At 33.0% G+C, this 17,600-nt stretch overlaps 2 protein-coding genes across 2 annotated transcripts; one reads left to right on the forward strand and one right to left on the reverse strand.

The window, feature by feature from the left end:
* Positions 1 to 550: 550 nt before the first annotated feature.
* Positions 551 to 6,127, forward strand: LOC18054833 (potassium channel AKT1). Its single transcript, XM_024178639.1, has 11 exons — positions 551 to 800; positions 1,422 to 1,787; positions 1,875 to 1,932; positions 2,026 to 2,346; positions 2,466 to 2,711; positions 2,834 to 2,932; positions 3,125 to 3,157; positions 3,266 to 3,451; positions 3,651 to 3,845; positions 3,946 to 4,021; positions 5,176 to 6,127. The coding sequence occupies exons 1-11, from the start codon at positions 607 to 609 to the stop codon at positions 6,051 to 6,053; spliced, it is 2,652 nt and encodes an 883-aa protein (XP_024034407.1). The 5' UTR covers positions 551 to 606; the 3' UTR covers positions 6,054 to 6,127.
* A 3,094-nt stretch (positions 6,128 to 9,221) lies between these two features.
* On the reverse strand, positions 9,222 to 13,644 carry LOC18054834. The gene is made up of 7 exons (XM_006450945.2): positions 13,562 to 13,644; positions 13,168 to 13,403; positions 12,630 to 12,715; positions 12,339 to 12,485; positions 11,083 to 11,206; positions 10,391 to 10,677; positions 9,222 to 10,230 (listed from the first exon to the last, which is right to left on the reverse strand). The coding sequence occupies exons 2-7, from the start codon at positions 13,367 to 13,369 to the stop codon at positions 10,138 to 10,140; spliced, it is 939 nt and encodes a 312-aa protein (XP_006451008.1). The 5' UTR covers positions 13,370 to 13,403; positions 13,562 to 13,644; the 3' UTR covers positions 9,222 to 10,137.
* Between the last annotated feature and the right edge of the window lie 3,956 nt (positions 13,645 to 17,600).

Consider the following 17,600-nt stretch of genomic DNA (forward strand, 5'->3'; position numbering starts at 1 on the left):
ACCTCAATTTCAAATTTGCAATTAAATTAGACTTCTCCAAGGCATATTTTAATTTTTGCAAGAATTAATTAAGTAGATTTTATATATAATAAAAAATAATAAAAAGAGATTACTACTTATTTGAGAATAGAGACTTCTCTTGTTGAGTTTTGATATGGGCACATCTACAGTGTTTAAAGAAAATCATAACGAAAGTACTCAATGGAAGTGTCTCTAAGGGTCACGGAATAGCCCAATTTGGTAAGGGTCGGATTTAAGGTTCAAAACTGGTACTGGAATATTCAATTGAAATCATTGGAACAATATGGAGCCCACAGGTGGGGGGCAAAAGGGTAAAAACACATATTCTTGGAAAATTAACAATGGTGGGGTAGGATCGGGGACAAAGGACAGAAAGTAACTGTAAATTGAGAAACAAACATAACAGCGTGCATTAACAAAGAAAGAAAGAGAGATGAAGCGGAGTTTCGACCATGCAAAAGCCCTTATATAGAGGGGCAGCTCGAAACCAGAATTGCACAAGAAACAGGGGATAAATTAGAAAAAAAAAAAAAAAAAGGCAAGAAGCAGAGGAAAATAGAGTCCCCTTTTTCTTTTTTCAAATTAATGGCGAGCCATCAACGAAACAGAGGAAGCGGGTTCAAGGTGTCCGTTTGCGGGCAAGAAGAGATAGAGCAGTTGTCAAGAGACGGCAGTCATTACAGTCTCTCTACCGGGGTTCTTCCTTCGCTCGGTGCAAGAAGCAACCGTAGAGTCAAGCTCAGGAGATTCATTGTTTCCCCTTATGATCGTCGTTACAGGTGCTTGCCCCTCTGTTTTCCCTGAGACTTGCTTTTTCTCTTTCTGTTTCATTTTTTTAATGGCTGGTATGTTGACTTGAGTGTCTTTAACATTATTTTTGACGTGGGATCTACAAACAAGCCACATTGATTCTCGCGAACCTTTCTTTTCATATTCAACTAAACTATTATTATTTTCCCATTAAAAAAATAGTTTTTTTTTTCTAATGTATTTTGTTTTTATTTGTGTTTTATTATTTTTTTCCCATTTTATTGTTCTTCATCAAATTCTGTTTGTTTCTTCACTTGCATGCTATTTCAATCATGGATTCTTGTTCTAAAAGTGCCATCCGTACGGCATGTTTTTGTGGAATTTCCTGGAGTCAAGACTTAGCAGTTCCTAATTGGGGGGCTAAGCATCACATGGTTGACTCCTATCCTGAAGATTCTTTCTTTTCTTTTTCATGATGAAACTGATGCACATAGATTTTTCTATCACTTGTTGCATTTCCAAATTGTTAGTTCTTGTGCTTCTTGATCATTTGACAGAAAGACAGGGAAAAAAATGTTTTCTGATATCAGACAAGAAGAACAAGTAACATTGTGCTAAAACTAGTTCTGAATTTTATGTAATGCATGCAGGGTTTGGGAGACTTATCTTGTGCTTCTGGTCATCTACACAGCTTGGGCTTCACCATTCGAATTTGGATTCCTTAGGAAGCCCCAGCGACCACTTTCCGTCATTGATAATGTTGTGAATGGATTCTTTGCTGTGGATATCATTCTCACTTTCTTTGTGGCTTACCTCGACAAAGCCACCTACCTACTGGTGGACTGTCCAAAGCAGATTGCTTGGAAGTATGCAAGTTCCTGGTTGGTCTTTGATGTCATATCCACAATCCCATCTGAACTTGCTCAGAAGATTTCACCTAAACCGCTCCAGTCTTATGGCTTATTCAACATGCTTCGCCTTTGGCGTCTCAGAAGAGTTAGTGCTTTATTCTCCAGGTACAGACATTTTCCCAGTTGTTAACAGTGTCTTGTGGATATTTTGTTTATTGCTAGGGACTCACCCTGCATCATTTCTTCAAACAGATTGGAGAAAGATAGGAACTACAATTATTTTTGGGTTCGATGCTGTAAACTTATTTTTGTAAGTGTCCAAAAGAAAAATTTCTATGCCTTCCTTCAATGAAAGAAATGTGTTTTAATAAGCCTTATTCCTGATTATAGGATTCTTTTTTAGGTCACCCTTTTTGCTGTTCACTGTGCTGGATGCTTCTATTATCTTCTGGCTGCTCGTTATCACAACCCCGAGAGAACCTGGATTGGAGCGTCGTTGGGACAAAACTTCCTTGAAAAGAGCCTTTGGATTCGCTATGTGACTTCAATGTACTGGTCTATCACTACGCTAACAACTGTTGGCTATGGTGACCTGCATCCTGTGAATACGAGGGAGATGGTCTTTGACATTTTTTTTATGCTCTTCAACCTTGGATTGACAGCGTATCTGATTGGTAACATGACCAACTTGGTTGTCCATGGAACTAGCCGAACTAGAAAATTTGTGAGTCAATACTTATTGTTATATTCAGATCCTGACATTTGTGAGTTCTTTTGGAAAGCTTGTGTTCTTTTTCTTTTCTTTTAAAATCCTCTTTCCTTGCTTGTATCCCAAAATCTCAGAGGGACACCATACAAGCTGCCTCAAGTTTTGCTCAGAGGAATCAATTGCCCATTCGTCTGCAAGATCAGATGCTGGCACATTTGTGTTTGAAGTTCAGGACAGATTCGGAGGGACTACAGCAGCAAGAGACTCTTGATTCTCTTCCTAAAGCCATTCGATCTAGCATTTCACACTATCTTTTCTACTCTCTCATGGATAAGGTGTATTTGTTTCGAGGGGTTTCTAATGACCTGCTTTTCCAGCTGGTAATTCAATGAAAAACACACTGCAGTTTTGTATTTTGATGCATCTTTTTTTTTTTTCTTCCCCCTTTTCTCAGAGTGAATACTTACACCTGCATCTTTTTTTCTGAAAATAAATTTTGAAGGTCTCAGAGATGAAAGCTGAATATTTTCCTCCAAAAGAAGATGTGATTTTGCAGAATGAAGCACCGACAGACTTCTACATTCTTGTGACTGGTGCAGTGGTAATTTTTTATTTCTTTCTTTTGTTTTTCATTGTTCAGAAATGAGTGTTTTATGTCAGATCTTTTTAACCATGCACTTGAAGTTGAAAAACAAGCTATATTTTGTTATTAAATTGCAGTAGCAAAAATTATCTATTACATCAAAACTCTCATTATAGTCAATATGCCTCTAACTTCTGAATGACCTCACAGGATCTATTGGTCCTCAAGAATGGAGTTGAACAGGCAAGTGTTATCGTTTGCAAACTTTATTAATTACTGAAAAGGAATGCTTGTCAATTAATTGTCTTCAACATATGGGATGATTACTGAAATCATGTTAAATGCTTGAAGGTTGTTGGAGAGGCAAAAACTGGTGAAATTTGTGGAGAGATTGGAGTACTATGCTATAGGCCACAACTGTTTACTGTGCGGACCAAGCGATTGAGCCAGCTACTACGTCTGAACCGTACCACATTCTTGAATATTGTTCAGGCCAATGTAGGAGATGGGACCATAATCATGAATAATCTCCTTCAGGTCGGTACATTCTGTAAGACGTAGTTATTCACTCCATAGGTAGAACTTATAATCTTTTAGTAACTTGAAATTTCCGTAGTCTGATCATTTCTACTTTCCAAGATTTGGAGGGTTATATTCAATTTAGACCTGTCATAACCTTGTAACCTTTTAACATTTTATGCACGTTCTTGGCTTTTTTTTTTTTATCTTGGGGCAGCATTTAAAAGACCTCAAGGATCCTATTATGGAGGGAGTTTTGTTGGAGACAGAGAACATGCTAGCTCGTGGAAGAATGGACCTACCTCTCAGTCTATGTTTTGCTGCACTTAGAGGAGATGATTTATTGTTGCATCAGTTGTTGAAACGGGGCCTTGATCCTAATGAATCAGACAACAATGGAAGAACAGCCCTGGTTTGTTTAACTCATTTTAACTCTGAATTTTTTTCAATACCAATTTCTTGTAACAATGTGATTAAAATTCCTCCTTTTTAATTTGTTCTATTTCAAACAGCATATAGCAGCATCCAAAGGAAGTGAGAATTGTGTCCTTCTCCTACTGGATTATGAAGCAGATCCTAATAGTAGAGGTATGCTGGTTACCAAGTACATAATCAGATTCTTTGGTTTTGTGCATTAACTATTCTTCACTTAAATTATCTTCCTTTTTTCTTCTTTCTGTATGGTTCCAGAAATTTTTATCTACTGTTTTTTTATTAAGGTGGAATCAACTTCGTGATTATTGTTTTCTGTTAAATCTTGAAATATTTTACATACTTGAGGCCACTGTCTACTTCTTGCTTTCTTTCTTTTTTTTTTCACCCTAAAATATTATGGCGGGTAGATTCATATAATGGGACTACAATGATTGTATTTTATCATTTTGCTGTCACATCCATTCCAGTTAAAAACAAATGAAATCTCTTCTATTTTTGCATATTGTGTGAATGGTTTCGCCCTGATTGATTAGTCTCAGCATGTGGTCCTGGTTATGTTCTGTACATTTTTAGTTCAGTTTCTAGTTGACCTAGTTACACCCTTATCCAGAACAACTGTTTTATAATCATATATAAACATTATTATTAGAGGCATGCATGTACAGATCCTGCACTGTAAACTAAAGAATTATATAAAAACCAATTTTAGCTCTGTGAAGGATTTGGTCATCACTCTCTTTCTTAATATAGTAGTCTCAATAATGCAGAAGTCACATTCTGCTAGCATTTATATTGTTTTGATCAAATATTTGGCATTGTGTAAGTCAATGCGAATAAATCTATCTTATTAAGACCTGTTCATGTTTGTTGACTTTTAAATTCTTTGTAATATATTCTTGTTTCTGATGCATGACTGTCTGATATAGTCATGCTATCGTAATTTTATGGACTAATGTTGTAAGGTCATTTCTGCTATGTATTGGCACGCCTAGTTTTATGACAGAGTTGAGCACATTTTTAAATAAGGCTTCTTTAGTCAACTGGACATCTGGACGTCGTCACACACATACCTGATTCTGCTGCACTGTATATGCCTTTTGTATGATCCCAAATTATTAAATATCATGTGCTTCTGACTTGTCCCATTCGTCTTTGCTTGTTTACAGTAGAAACATATTGTGTAATATAATTTTACTTTGAACCAGTTGAGCATGCGAAATTTTCATTGAGCATGAATTATAATGTTATTTGGTCCAACAGATAGCTGTAATGACTTTTTTTTAAAAATTAATTTCACATCCTTGTAGACTCAGATGGGAATGTACCTATATGGGAGGCGATGCTGGGTGGTCACGAAAACGTGATCAAACTGCTGATGGAAAATCATGCAGACATCAACTCTGGAGATGTGGGACACTTCGCATGCACTGCTGCTGAGCAGAACAACTTGGAGTTGCTTAAGGAAATTGTTCGTTATGGGGGGGATGTCACACGTCAAAGGAACAATGGTTCCACAGCTCTTCATGTTGCAGTTTGTGAAGACAATGTTGAAATAGTCAGATTCCTCTTAGATCAAAAGGCTGATGTTGATAAACCAGATGTCCATGGTTGGACGCCAAGGGATCTAGCTGATCAACAAGGACATGAAGAAATAAAATGCATTTTCCAATCTTGTATAGAGACGAAAGCTCAATCTATCATTTCAGTTGCTGAGAGGCCGCAGCAAGAAGTTCACTACCTTGGGAGGTTCACAAGTGAGCCGGCTATACGTCCGATAACCCATGAAGTCTCTTTCGAAGGTGTAGATGGGTCAGGGAGCCAAAACCATTCAAGGCGTAGGACTAATAACTTCCACAATTCACTATTTGGAATAATGTCTGCCGCCCACAATGTGGAAAAAGATATACTGTTTCCGCCTCAGCACACAAAAGTATTCAAAGCTCCTGGCATTAACTCTGCTAGAGTGACAATCGGTTGTCCAGAAAAGGGAGAAGTTGCAGGGAAGCTTGTGCTGCTTCCCTCTACCTTTCAAGAGCTACTTGACATTGGTGAAAAGAAATTTGGAATCTCGCCTGCTAAAGTTTTAAACAAAGGTGGAGCTGAAGTTGAAGATATTGAAGTGATTAGAGACGGTGACCATCTTGTTTTTGTCAGCGATGGTGGCCAAAACACCTCGAACCAGTAGGGTTTGTAATATAACTGTATCATGGGTTTGTAAATTCTTTTTCTTAAAAAATTTATCGGCCACATTGAAATCCAGTTCAAGATTTGGATTGAAGCGGATCAAAAGATACATGGTGATCGTTGATTACATATGATTTCAAGGCTGATTCTGAGGAAAATTATATATATATATATATATAAAAAGAGGGGCAATGTACATTCATCTTCTTGGAAGAATTTTCAAGGAAATGACAGTCTGTTAGATAGCTTCACGAACACCTTCGAGCATACAAGAGGCTCTATTAATTTTATTTTTTAAATATCTATTTGTTTATTTATGTAGTAAAAAAGACAGTGAAAAATATGTTATTCTCTAAAAGATTCTTTAAATATAAATAAGATAATATTATTTTAATTAAATAAATATTTTTTAAAGAAAAAATAAATGGTAATTAAAGTACTTCTCTCTCTCCAACAAAAAGTAATAAAATACAAATTGAAAAGTGAGAAAATAATTTTACAAAATTGAATAGAGCGAATCATTTCTTATTTGAAGAATCGGAATTGGAGTGCATTTTAGAATCTTAAATGCTGATGTGACTTTTCAAATAAGTAATAAAATCTTGTTTGAAGAGAATTTTAGAGATATTCTTAACATAGCAATGTTAGAATAGATTGAGTTATTTATACTTTAAAAATTATTTTAAACACTTTAATTTAAGAAAAAATCATTACAAAACAAACCTTCATGTAAATTACATTTAACAATAATTTATTATAAGTTTTTTTTTAGAAGTTATTATAAGTTATTATGTGATATTATAAGTTAATATCACATAGTTACTTTGAAAACCAATATAGTATACTCATTGTTCGACACATAATTCTCACGTCCTAAACTCTAAGGCCATATTTGGTTTGAAGAAATGAGAGGAGAGAAAAAAATTGGAATGGAGGGGAAAGGAGAAGAAAGAAGTAGAGGAGAATAGTGAAATTAAATTTTATTATTTAGTTTGACATAAAATTTAATAAGTAAAGGAATTACAATTTTTTTCTTTAGACAAATTTATCATTTACTTAAATATTAAATTATCTATATTAGTAATGAAATATAATTTAGTATCAATACCAAATTTTTTAATATCAAAAAGTGCTAAAACAATTCATAATTTATTAGAATACATACATACATACATATACATATATATGTATATATATATATATATATATGGCGACGGTCAACGGTCATCCGGTGATGGTCCAGCAGCTGTCCGATGACTGTCCAATGGAGTTCCGACGATGGTTAATTTATATTTTTATATTAAATAAATAAATATATATTTTATTTATTTTATTAAGTTTCTTAAATAATTCATTAAATTTTGTTAATATAAAATCATTTATAATATTAAATTGATAAAAATAAATTTATAAATAATAATTATTAATGGCATTAAACAAGTTAAAAAGTTGAACGGTAATTTTGGAAGCTTTGGTTTCTAATATAGGGAGAATTTAAATTCTTCACTCCTTGGTGCGGAATTCAAATTCTAAATTATGATAGATATTAAATTCTAATGAAAATTAAATTTTTATATGTTTTGTCCAACAAAATAATAAAAATAAAAATAAAATTTAAATTATTTTTCTCTCATTTATTTTCTCCTCTCAACCAAACAACACCTAAAAATATGGTTGGCATGTGGGATTGCATGGTATTGTGTGTGGGCCCTTCATTAGATTTAAGCAATCTCATGTTTGGTAATTGTTTCAAAACGCATTGGGTTTGCTCTGGGGGAGTGTTTCCACATTAGTGTTTTTTTTTAATAGTAATAATAAAAAATAAATATAACTTTATAATTTAATAGAATATTATATAATATTAATATTTATTTTTTATTTTTACATTATAATTATTAATATAAATTTATAATTTAATATTCAATAATATTTTATTTTATTTTTATTATATTAAAAATATAACTAAATAATGTATTATTTAATTCTATTACAATAACTAATATATAAAATTGATTAATATTCAATAAGTTAATATAACTAATAATAAATGTTTAAATATGAATAAATTTGAATAATATTAATTTGAAATTAATAATATAAAAATAATATGAATAAATTATGAATTTTCTAACATTTATATTAAAAAAAGTTAGATTCCTAAAATTTAAGATTCTATATTTATTATTTTTCTAAGTACTAATAAATATTATTTTCTAAAAATATAATTTAAATTAATCACAAAAAATTAATACAGTATAGTTCAACACCAAATATAGTATAATTAAAAATTAACACAATACAATATAGTATCAAACATTACACAACATTGTTATAATACAATGTTAATGCAATACAACATAATACAATACAATGTACTAAATGCATGCCAAAAGTTTTGAGGAAATCAATATTAAAAAAATAATTACAAAGTATGTGTAATTTTTTTATTTTTTAAAAATAAAATATATAAGAGTACTATTAAAATATTCATTTTTAAGCAATTAAAATATATGAGTATTATTAAAATAAAATAAATTTCTTAAGATAGGATATACTGAATAGTTTTATTAGTGTTTTAAATAAATAAAGTTAACTAATTGAAATAGTTAAATTTAGGATCTTTTTAGAATTTTAAGGAGTGTATAAAGTAGGACTTTTTTTTTTAAATGGGTGGAGTAATTTAAACCCACTTAATTCCTCGTTGCATCCTTTTTTGAATTAAAATTTTCATTGTGAAATATAATTTTATCAATTACTTATTTGACCTTAGTCTCTCTTCGTCCGTCTCCTTCTCTTAATAAAAAATTATTGTTATAAATGAAGTAAATATTGCACTTAACAAACAAAATTATTCAAAAATTAACAAATTCAACTGTAGTGTAAAATTATTCAAAAATTAACAAAATGAAAGAAACACCCATTATGTAAAAAAAAAAAAATTATGTTCCACTCTAAATTTATTAGAAACTTTTTACTCAAATATGAGATGCACAAACTTTGAATGACAATAATAGATAAGAACTGATAATATTATAGCAAATTGAAATAATAAATTATAATTTGATAATTATTTGAATTAAAAAATGGGTATTGAAGGAAAATAATGGATTCAAATAGCACTACCCATTTAAGATTAGTAATTTAGTATACGAGTGTCGGAAACTAAGAAGGTTATGATTCTTATGCGTTGCTGCCCAGCCCTTTGATATTAACATGGAAAAGAGAAAGCAATTGCTCATGCAGCAATCCAAAACAAGTCTTGTCATCATTCCATACCAAATCTAACCACAAATGTATTCGTTTTAAGTACAAAATTGAAGTACTAAACCTCCACCAAAGCTTTCAGTCGTAGCCTTTATCTCTCCTCTGCTCTGCTAGTGGTTTAGTTCTGCGTCACTGTTTACTTCAGTTTGTCCTGTCGAGCCAACATATGCCGTTCTAAAGCAAAATAACCTCGACAAGTGATGTTGGTACCATTTTTTGTTAGGGGCAAAGCAAATAATGATGCTGCCACTGGCATTGGTTGTAATTTGTGATAGGTTTGGAGCTCTCTGCTCATGTATTTACTTCTCGCTTGCAATGAAGGAACAATGAGGGTAGAGAGATTTACAGTTCACCGACCAAGACTAAAACACCGGCCATTAAGTACGAATTATTTTGGGGATATTTTATATTTTGTTTTTCTGGTTCTAGTACCTTTGCCTATTTGATTTTGATATTTTGTTATGGTCACCGTTCAGGCTCAGGCTCAGCAACTCGACCGTGTCAACAGGGTCAGCAACTATTTGTTTGACGGATTGCCCACCTTAGCAACATCAGCACAAGTCACGGGGGCTGCACTGTTAATTCCAACGAGAGTAAATTTGTCATCACTTCTGGGCACTCCCGAGAGTATTATTTCTACCCTCATTACCCTCATGTCAGTCGACCTTTGCAAGACCAAAAAGGAATGAGAGCTTTTCTTTTTTTTCCATGTTCTAAATAAACAAGTTAGCCGAGCAAATATACATTGTAGTTTTCAGATCCCGAAGAATTTAAATTATTCCAAAGACATCATATCACTTCCTTAACCTCCGATCCATCAACTACAAAAGCTTAAGCATTTTCAGACGTTCTTCATGTTCTGAATCTAATTTTGGTGGCGTGTAACTGCCATGAAGATCCTCCACAACATACTCCTGCCCAAAAAAAAAAAAAAAAAAAAAAAAAGAGCAGTAAGTATTTCTGAATTTTGGAAGTGAAGCAATTAAAGATCCAAAGCCAACAAATTGACAAAACCAATATCTATATAGAAGGCATAACACAAATTCCTAGAGGACAAAAGGAACCCGATTTTACCTTTGTGAGCTCCTTCTTGGTAAGAATATGGTAGTGTTTCTGCCAGATCTTTTGAATAGCCATGGTAGCAGCAAGGAAACCATAAGCTATACCAAGAATGGCAAAAATGACAACAAAAACGATAACCAGGGCAAAGCATGCTTCCATAGATGCAGGGAAACAATCCAAGACTCCCCACCCATAGCAGCAGTTCTGGCAGCCAGCCATCCGTGGGTCGTTAGTATTGAAGGATGAGCAATGTAGTATGAGCCCAAAAAATCCAAGCAGCACAAAGAAGGCCATAACCCCTGGAAATGTTCACACAACCAATCTCAGGGAGCATGCTTTAAATGTGCACAGACGCATAGAACATAGAGAGAGAATTGTAAATCAGGAGACCAACAAACTGCATGCAACTCGGTTGAGGAATGTGAAAGGGATAAAAGCATGCATAACCTTTGTTTCTCTCTGTAGGAAAACATAATTTTTGTACAACCAGATACATTAAATTTTAAAATGCAACCGTTCTGAAAAACCTTGAGATAGCCTAGAGCAGTTATATCCATTACTATTAGATTGTGAACCACAAATATTTGACAAACAACTGAAAATGCAATATTCTTCCACAAAACTATATAACTACAGCGATATATATTTTAGGATTGACATACATATAAAGATGGCTGGTGTACTTAAGGCTTAAGGGAGTTTACCTATACAATAATAAAATGGTATAGGATGCTTTGACAGAATACGATCCCAACCATCACTGAATGAATTACGGAAGGCCCCATCTTTATCCATGAGGTATGCAAAGCCACCCATTGCAGCAATTATCTGGAATTAGACAATAGCAGCAAAGCAAAAACTCAGTTCCAGGTTCTGAGAACAGGCTACTCTACAACTATAAACACATTGCAGAACCTAGTATGGGCTAGGTAAATCTAGATAGGACGTCAATCCAAGATATAAAGCAAACATGAACAAGAAAAAACTGATAAATATAGGCCAGGATAAACATTGACCCGACAATTAAAAAGAAAAAGGGCAAGGTATTGTGGTTAACTGTACAAGACAATGAAGCACTCATTCAAACTATCATAATATCAAGCATCTAAATTCAACTAATACCGTTAGCAGAGAAGTAGAAGTACAGATCTATGAAACCTTCCATGTTTGAAGAAGAGTGGTACAGACAACTCTTAAAACTTTGAAAATTTATGAAAAGTTAATTGTTTACTATTCCAAAATCCAACAGGATCATGAGTTTGTCAAGTCAAACATATCCAAATCATTACCACACAATTTTTCACTTAAACATTCAGCTCAGCAAATGTCAAACCTCCAACTAAAACATAAACATTAATGTTGGTTCTTAGTATTCAATCAAAATCTTCCCCTTTCAACGTCTTTCATTCAATAGCACCAATTGACAATTTAACAGCACACCACATTGATACTAATTGTTTATACATCATAACTCATGATATCGGAATCACCAACTGGATCCACGCAAGCCTAAAAGTGTGATGCACATGTCAAAAATAGATCTCAAATCAAGAAAAATCATTATCAGACAGACACTTCTATGGATCTGCCATCGGCCTTTCTTCCTTGCTTTCAGTTCAAACGTCAATTACAGAAATTCTTTCATTCACCAACACAGAAACCCACACTACCAATACAATCCAGATTCAATAAGAAAATAGTGCAGTCACCTGTAGAATAAGAAAATGACCAAAATGACAAAAAATGTTGTGCTGAAATTAATTAAAAGAAATAATCCAACAAAATTGCTAAACGGGATTTACAAATTTGGAGAAAACTCAAAAACTAGCTACTTCTCTTTCTTTAATTAATATTTTCCCAGTGGCAGAAAGTACACTAACTTCTGTTAGTACTCAAATAAGAAAACAAATAGCACAACCTATGCACATTGAAAAATGCAGAGGAAAGTAAGATTACTCACAGTTTGTACAGCCAAAAATACAAAGAAAACATCCCTTGCCACAAAAAGTCTGAATTTTATTTTGCGCCAAGAGTTATCCTCAAAAAGTTCAACTCGAAGGTGAAATTGGGCTTTGCAGGTTGTGCAATGCGAAAATGCAAATCCTTCCTGAAAGGAGAAAAAGGAGAAATGCGTGGAGAGGCGAATGTGAACTATCAGATCATCATCAAAAGAAATTGAAAAAAGAAGTGTTCCAATTTTTATATTTCAAAATTGGATCATCAAAAACCATAAAGAAGAATAACACTTAACCTTAACGGAGCGCCAATGATCAAGACATGCACGATGAACAAACTGTTGTGTGCCTTTGCACATGCATGGAGATATCAATTCATCATCTACGACATTGAATGACAACAATTAGACCACGGATACACTTTAGAAGAAAAATCTATTCAAACTTTGCTCAGAAGTTGAGGACAAAGGCACATTCCCTAATTTCTATCTGTGCTTAGTTTATCAGTTCCAAAGATATCACATTGAACATAAGATGCAAAGTCCTTTACATTGCTTTCTTTCCTTCATCAATAATCAATTCCCCAAAAAGCTTTCTATGCAACTATATAATCCCCCCCAAAAAAAAAAAAAAAATTTCAAGGTAAGCAGAACTATTAATCACCGGAAATTGTTACACAGAATCATAATTCATCAAATTCTACTGCACAATTAAACAATTTCTCAATCGTCAAAGCAACCAAAAAAAAAATGAAATTCAAATAACAGAACAACGTACAATTGAATCAAATTTCAAAAGAAATTAATGTAATTATACAAAAAAAGATAAAGTCACCTGGTTCACCATCGTTTTCGAGGCAAATGCGACAGCAAGGAAGAGAACCATTCTCGATATCTTCATCCTTAATCTCACTGGAGCTGGAGCTCGAAGGCGAACTTACAACAGGCGCGTCGGAGACCTCCTGGCTCCCAAGCAAAGGATCTGCATCGCTAGGGTTCCGTTCGGAAAACTGCTCCAGCTGTAAATCCCCTTTCATGGATCGTCTAGCAAATAGCCTTTTTCCAAAAATCCTAACAATTTTAATTCAATTATCAGCACACCACACGGATGATGATCAGAACAAGTCAAGTCAACAGCGATGATAATAAAATGCTTTTTTTTTTAAATTAATCGAAATTACGACAATCAAGTGGATATTGTTGTTGGAATAATATAAAATTAAATATACCTGGAAATTACAGATTGATTTGCAGAGAAAAAGTTACTGCACTTTTTAGAAGGCGTACATGAAATAATTAGAGAGAGATAGATAATCGCTCTCGGCTATAGAGTGGGGTGCTGGGGGCTGTTTAGAAGTCTTATTTAGCCGGCGCACATATGGATTTGGAGCTGAATACATTTGGGCCCAAATAGCGGATTGGCCTAAGCTAGCGTAAGTTGGTACTATGTCGTATTTTGGTTTATCCGACGTTGTACGAAGAGTGTGGCGCTAGTTTAAATCTCAATGAAGGATGATGGTGACAGGCTGACAGCCAATCATCCTCTTATTTTTGAATAAAAAAGAGAAAAAGTCGTTAACTCACTGTTATCTTGCATTTTATCTTAAGAATGAAATGAACTTTTTCTCTTTTTTATCTTGCATTTTTTAGGGACCAAAAATTCAAAAATAAGAGGATAAAGTAGTTAACGACTTTATCCTTCAAAGAATAGCTTAAAATATCCTTCCGTTAATTCATTATTAGTGTAAAATCATTAACTAATAATTTATTGATGACAAAATATAATTTTTTATTAAAGTAATACAAACTATATTAAAATGATTTTTTTACACAATTAAATAACACTACAAAGTATGCAAAATTCTTTAACTTTTTCTTAAATGAAATCAACAATGATATAGTTTGATATAGTCATTGAATAATTGCCATAAGGAAAAAAAACTGTAATTAACACAATATCTTTAAATCATTGGAAGAAAAACTCAAAAATACTACCAATTTTTATGTGCTTATATGTGCTGAATATCTTCTTTATTTTCAACTCAATTCAAGTCATATGGTGCAATTAGAGAGTATACTTATATGAATAAGACAATTGTGATATTTTTGGTATTTAGATCTAAGGTTTATAGGGCTTATATGCCGCCAAAATGAAGAAATGAAAAAAGAATTGCTTGAAATAGAAGTTTTTCATCTTTTTCGGTATTTCCTATTTAGTGAGATTAAATGAAATCATTTTTAGTTATATGTCAACTTTTATTTATTTTTCTAATTTTATCTTTGATAACAAACGACATTCAACTAACGGTGAGTTAACGGAAGGATGTTTTGGGCTATTGTTTAAAAAGTAAGGATGAAATGAGATATTGTATGAAACCTTAGGGATGAGAAGGATTTTTTCCCGATAAAAAAAAATTATAACAATTCTAATTTTTAACGGAAACTTAAAAAAAAGTTTTAATGGTTTTATTATTGTTAATTACCTTTTAAAAGATGATATGTAATTTTAGTTTTTCTTAATATTTATTTTGTTTAAATTTGTGATTTTAGTACATGATAATTTTGTTTGATATATATAATTAACTAACCACTTGCTCCTTTAAGAGCGATGATTTTAGGTATTGATTCGGATATTAAAATTTTGGGTTAAATGTAAATGTAAATAACTAATCTATTGAAAATGGAATAATTGAATATTTTCCATTTAACTGTTTAATTTACTTTTGTCTCCCCTCATCTATTTTCATTGTGTCTTCCTCTTCGATCTTTTTCTCCACTCACCCATAGTTCATAAACATCAACAACCACATTTTACATCTTACTTTTTAAGTTAGGATCTAATAACTTCAAACTTTTGTGCGCAATCAAAACAACAGAGATTGTCACTTTCGCTTGGGGAAATCATTTTCCACCAGTTAGCCCATGATAATTCAAATTACCCCATCACCCTCATATTCGCAGCTTCTTAACAAATTACTGTCCAGCAGTAATTTTTTCTTTTTTATCCATTCACTTTTTGTCACATAAACCTAATAGTTCATAAACATACGGCAAACAATAAATGAAAAAAGAGCCATACTACAAGGTCACCCTAAATGTTTCCATGATATTAAATAAAATAATCATACTAAAAAAATTTGCTTTTGAACATAAAAGTAATTCCGCACTCAAATAATAATTAATAAAAAAAACGCAGTACTGTATGAGACGAATTTTGCATGCTCTGGTTTCTTTCCGAACATGCACAAAATGTTTGGGAGCTTACGTCCTTTCAATGGGGATCGATATGTTACATCGTTCATTTTGTGATTTTTGGACCTTTGTTGAGTCTGCTTAATTTGACTAAGTTGTCGATCGGCTAGTGATATTATGAGGGTGGTGGTTATGATGATGTGGCGGGAGAACATGGGAAGCACGTAATAAACACTTATATAGTGGGGTTGTTGAGTCTTCCCCACAGCGAGCTTGCACGGTCTCGAAGCGTTCTGGATTCATTTTGTTTGCGTGACTTTAGAGCCAGATATTTGCCATTTGAAGCGTTAATGATGTTTCTGCTGTTCGTTGGGAAATGGCGATGGAGGGCTGGTTCAAATAGAATGCTGAGCCACTTTGCTGCGACTCCAAATCATGATGGTTTGGTAATGGCTGTAGGGATTGATTAGGTTAACTATTTTAGTTGTTCAAAATATGTGAGTTGGTGTTTCAAAGTACGAAATATCTCATGCTGCTAAAAAATTAAAAGAGAGCATAAATTAGTTTATATGTAATAAACTAATAACCAAATATAAAGCAGTAACAATCCCATTAAGAAAACGCTCATACACATGAAACCAAGCCCTCAAGAGCAACCTATTCTGAAAATAGAGTGTTAGAGCTTTCTGCGCTTTATTTATCTTTAATCAGAGTTGTATTGAGAATCAATCATATTCAAATTAGAATTGATTTAATCACAAAATTGATATCTAGAAAACTAGAGCTCTCGGTTTTCTTAGTTTTCTTCACTGTTCAACTTCTTTTTGCTATTCAAAACTATCGTGTTTAGAGTGCATTTTTTCAATAGTCGTCGTTGTATACTGAAGATCAAACCGCTTTATTTGTCTTTCTTGTACCTGAATTTAGTTTTAAGGACAAGTACTTTCGCACGCTTTAACGTTAATCAGTCTTCTGTTGTTTCTTGATTTGCTGTGGTCTTAAATTTACTTCTTATTATTCTGGTCCTTAATTATGTTATAGTCTAGAAGACTTTCAAGTTAATTATGTTGTTCCATTTGTGACTTGATGTTCGGAAATACAATTAGTTCATAATACTTAAAAAATGTAATAAAATACAGTTCTCAATAATAAAAAAAAAAAAAAAAAAAACTAATGATAATGAGGGTGTTGACTAAGTTATAGTTGTAATTTATGCCTTGCCCAAAATAGCACGTGACACCAACTTACCAGAAGCAGTCTGTCAATTGCATAGTCATACGTTTGACTCCCTTAATCTTTGGTCCAGCTGTCTCCACGGAGGTATAAAATAATTTTTCTCCCCGTTCACACGCTTGAAAGTGATTGCTTCCATTGAATTATCGATTTTGTATTGACTCAAATTTAAAGCATATTACTGAGTAGGAGGAATTCTCAACTGTTAATTTCTGTGCGAGTGTAAACATGACTCTTTAAAGTTGACTTGTTTATTGAATAATTGTCCGACAAAATCCCGGTGCAATTTTATTAAAACGTGTTAAATACGTGCTTAATTACTGGGTTTTTTCTTTTTTTTTTTTGGGAATTCAATTACTGGTCTCACTATTGATATTCATTTTCAAAAATTGAAGCGTTTGTATAATTTCGAGTCCTTTCAGTCTCCTAACCTATATGGTCCATGCATGCATTTTATTTTCTTTTGTAAGGGACACAGAATCTCACAGCCTTTTCATTTTTCAAGGGTTCACATTAGCACACTGAAAAAGCTAGGGCAAATCGACGACGTTTTTGGCGTCACCATGATGATGAAGTAGGTATATCCCAGTGACGTATGTATAAATTTTCTCTATTTGGAATGAGGAATCCTTTCAGCATACATGTATTCTGAGGAATAAGGAGCCTGGCCTGAATGTGAGGTTTTACAATGGCTTCGGATGCTATTGGTATTGGAAGACGAATTAGTGGCAGTACCATATCGTTTTCTTTGAATTTTCATGCATTCTAGACTTTTGGGGTGATTTTTGAGCTATAACTATATTGATATTAATTAATTTAATTTGACTATTATCATGATATTTT

This window comes from Citrus clementina, unplaced genomic scaffold (genome assembly GCF_000493195.1).
Source record: "Citrus clementina cultivar Clemenules unplaced genomic scaffold, Citrus_clementina_v1.0 scaffold_1, whole genome shotgun sequence".
In the NCBI taxonomy this organism is placed as follows: Eukaryota; Viridiplantae; Streptophyta; class Magnoliopsida; order Sapindales; family Rutaceae; genus Citrus; species Citrus x clementina.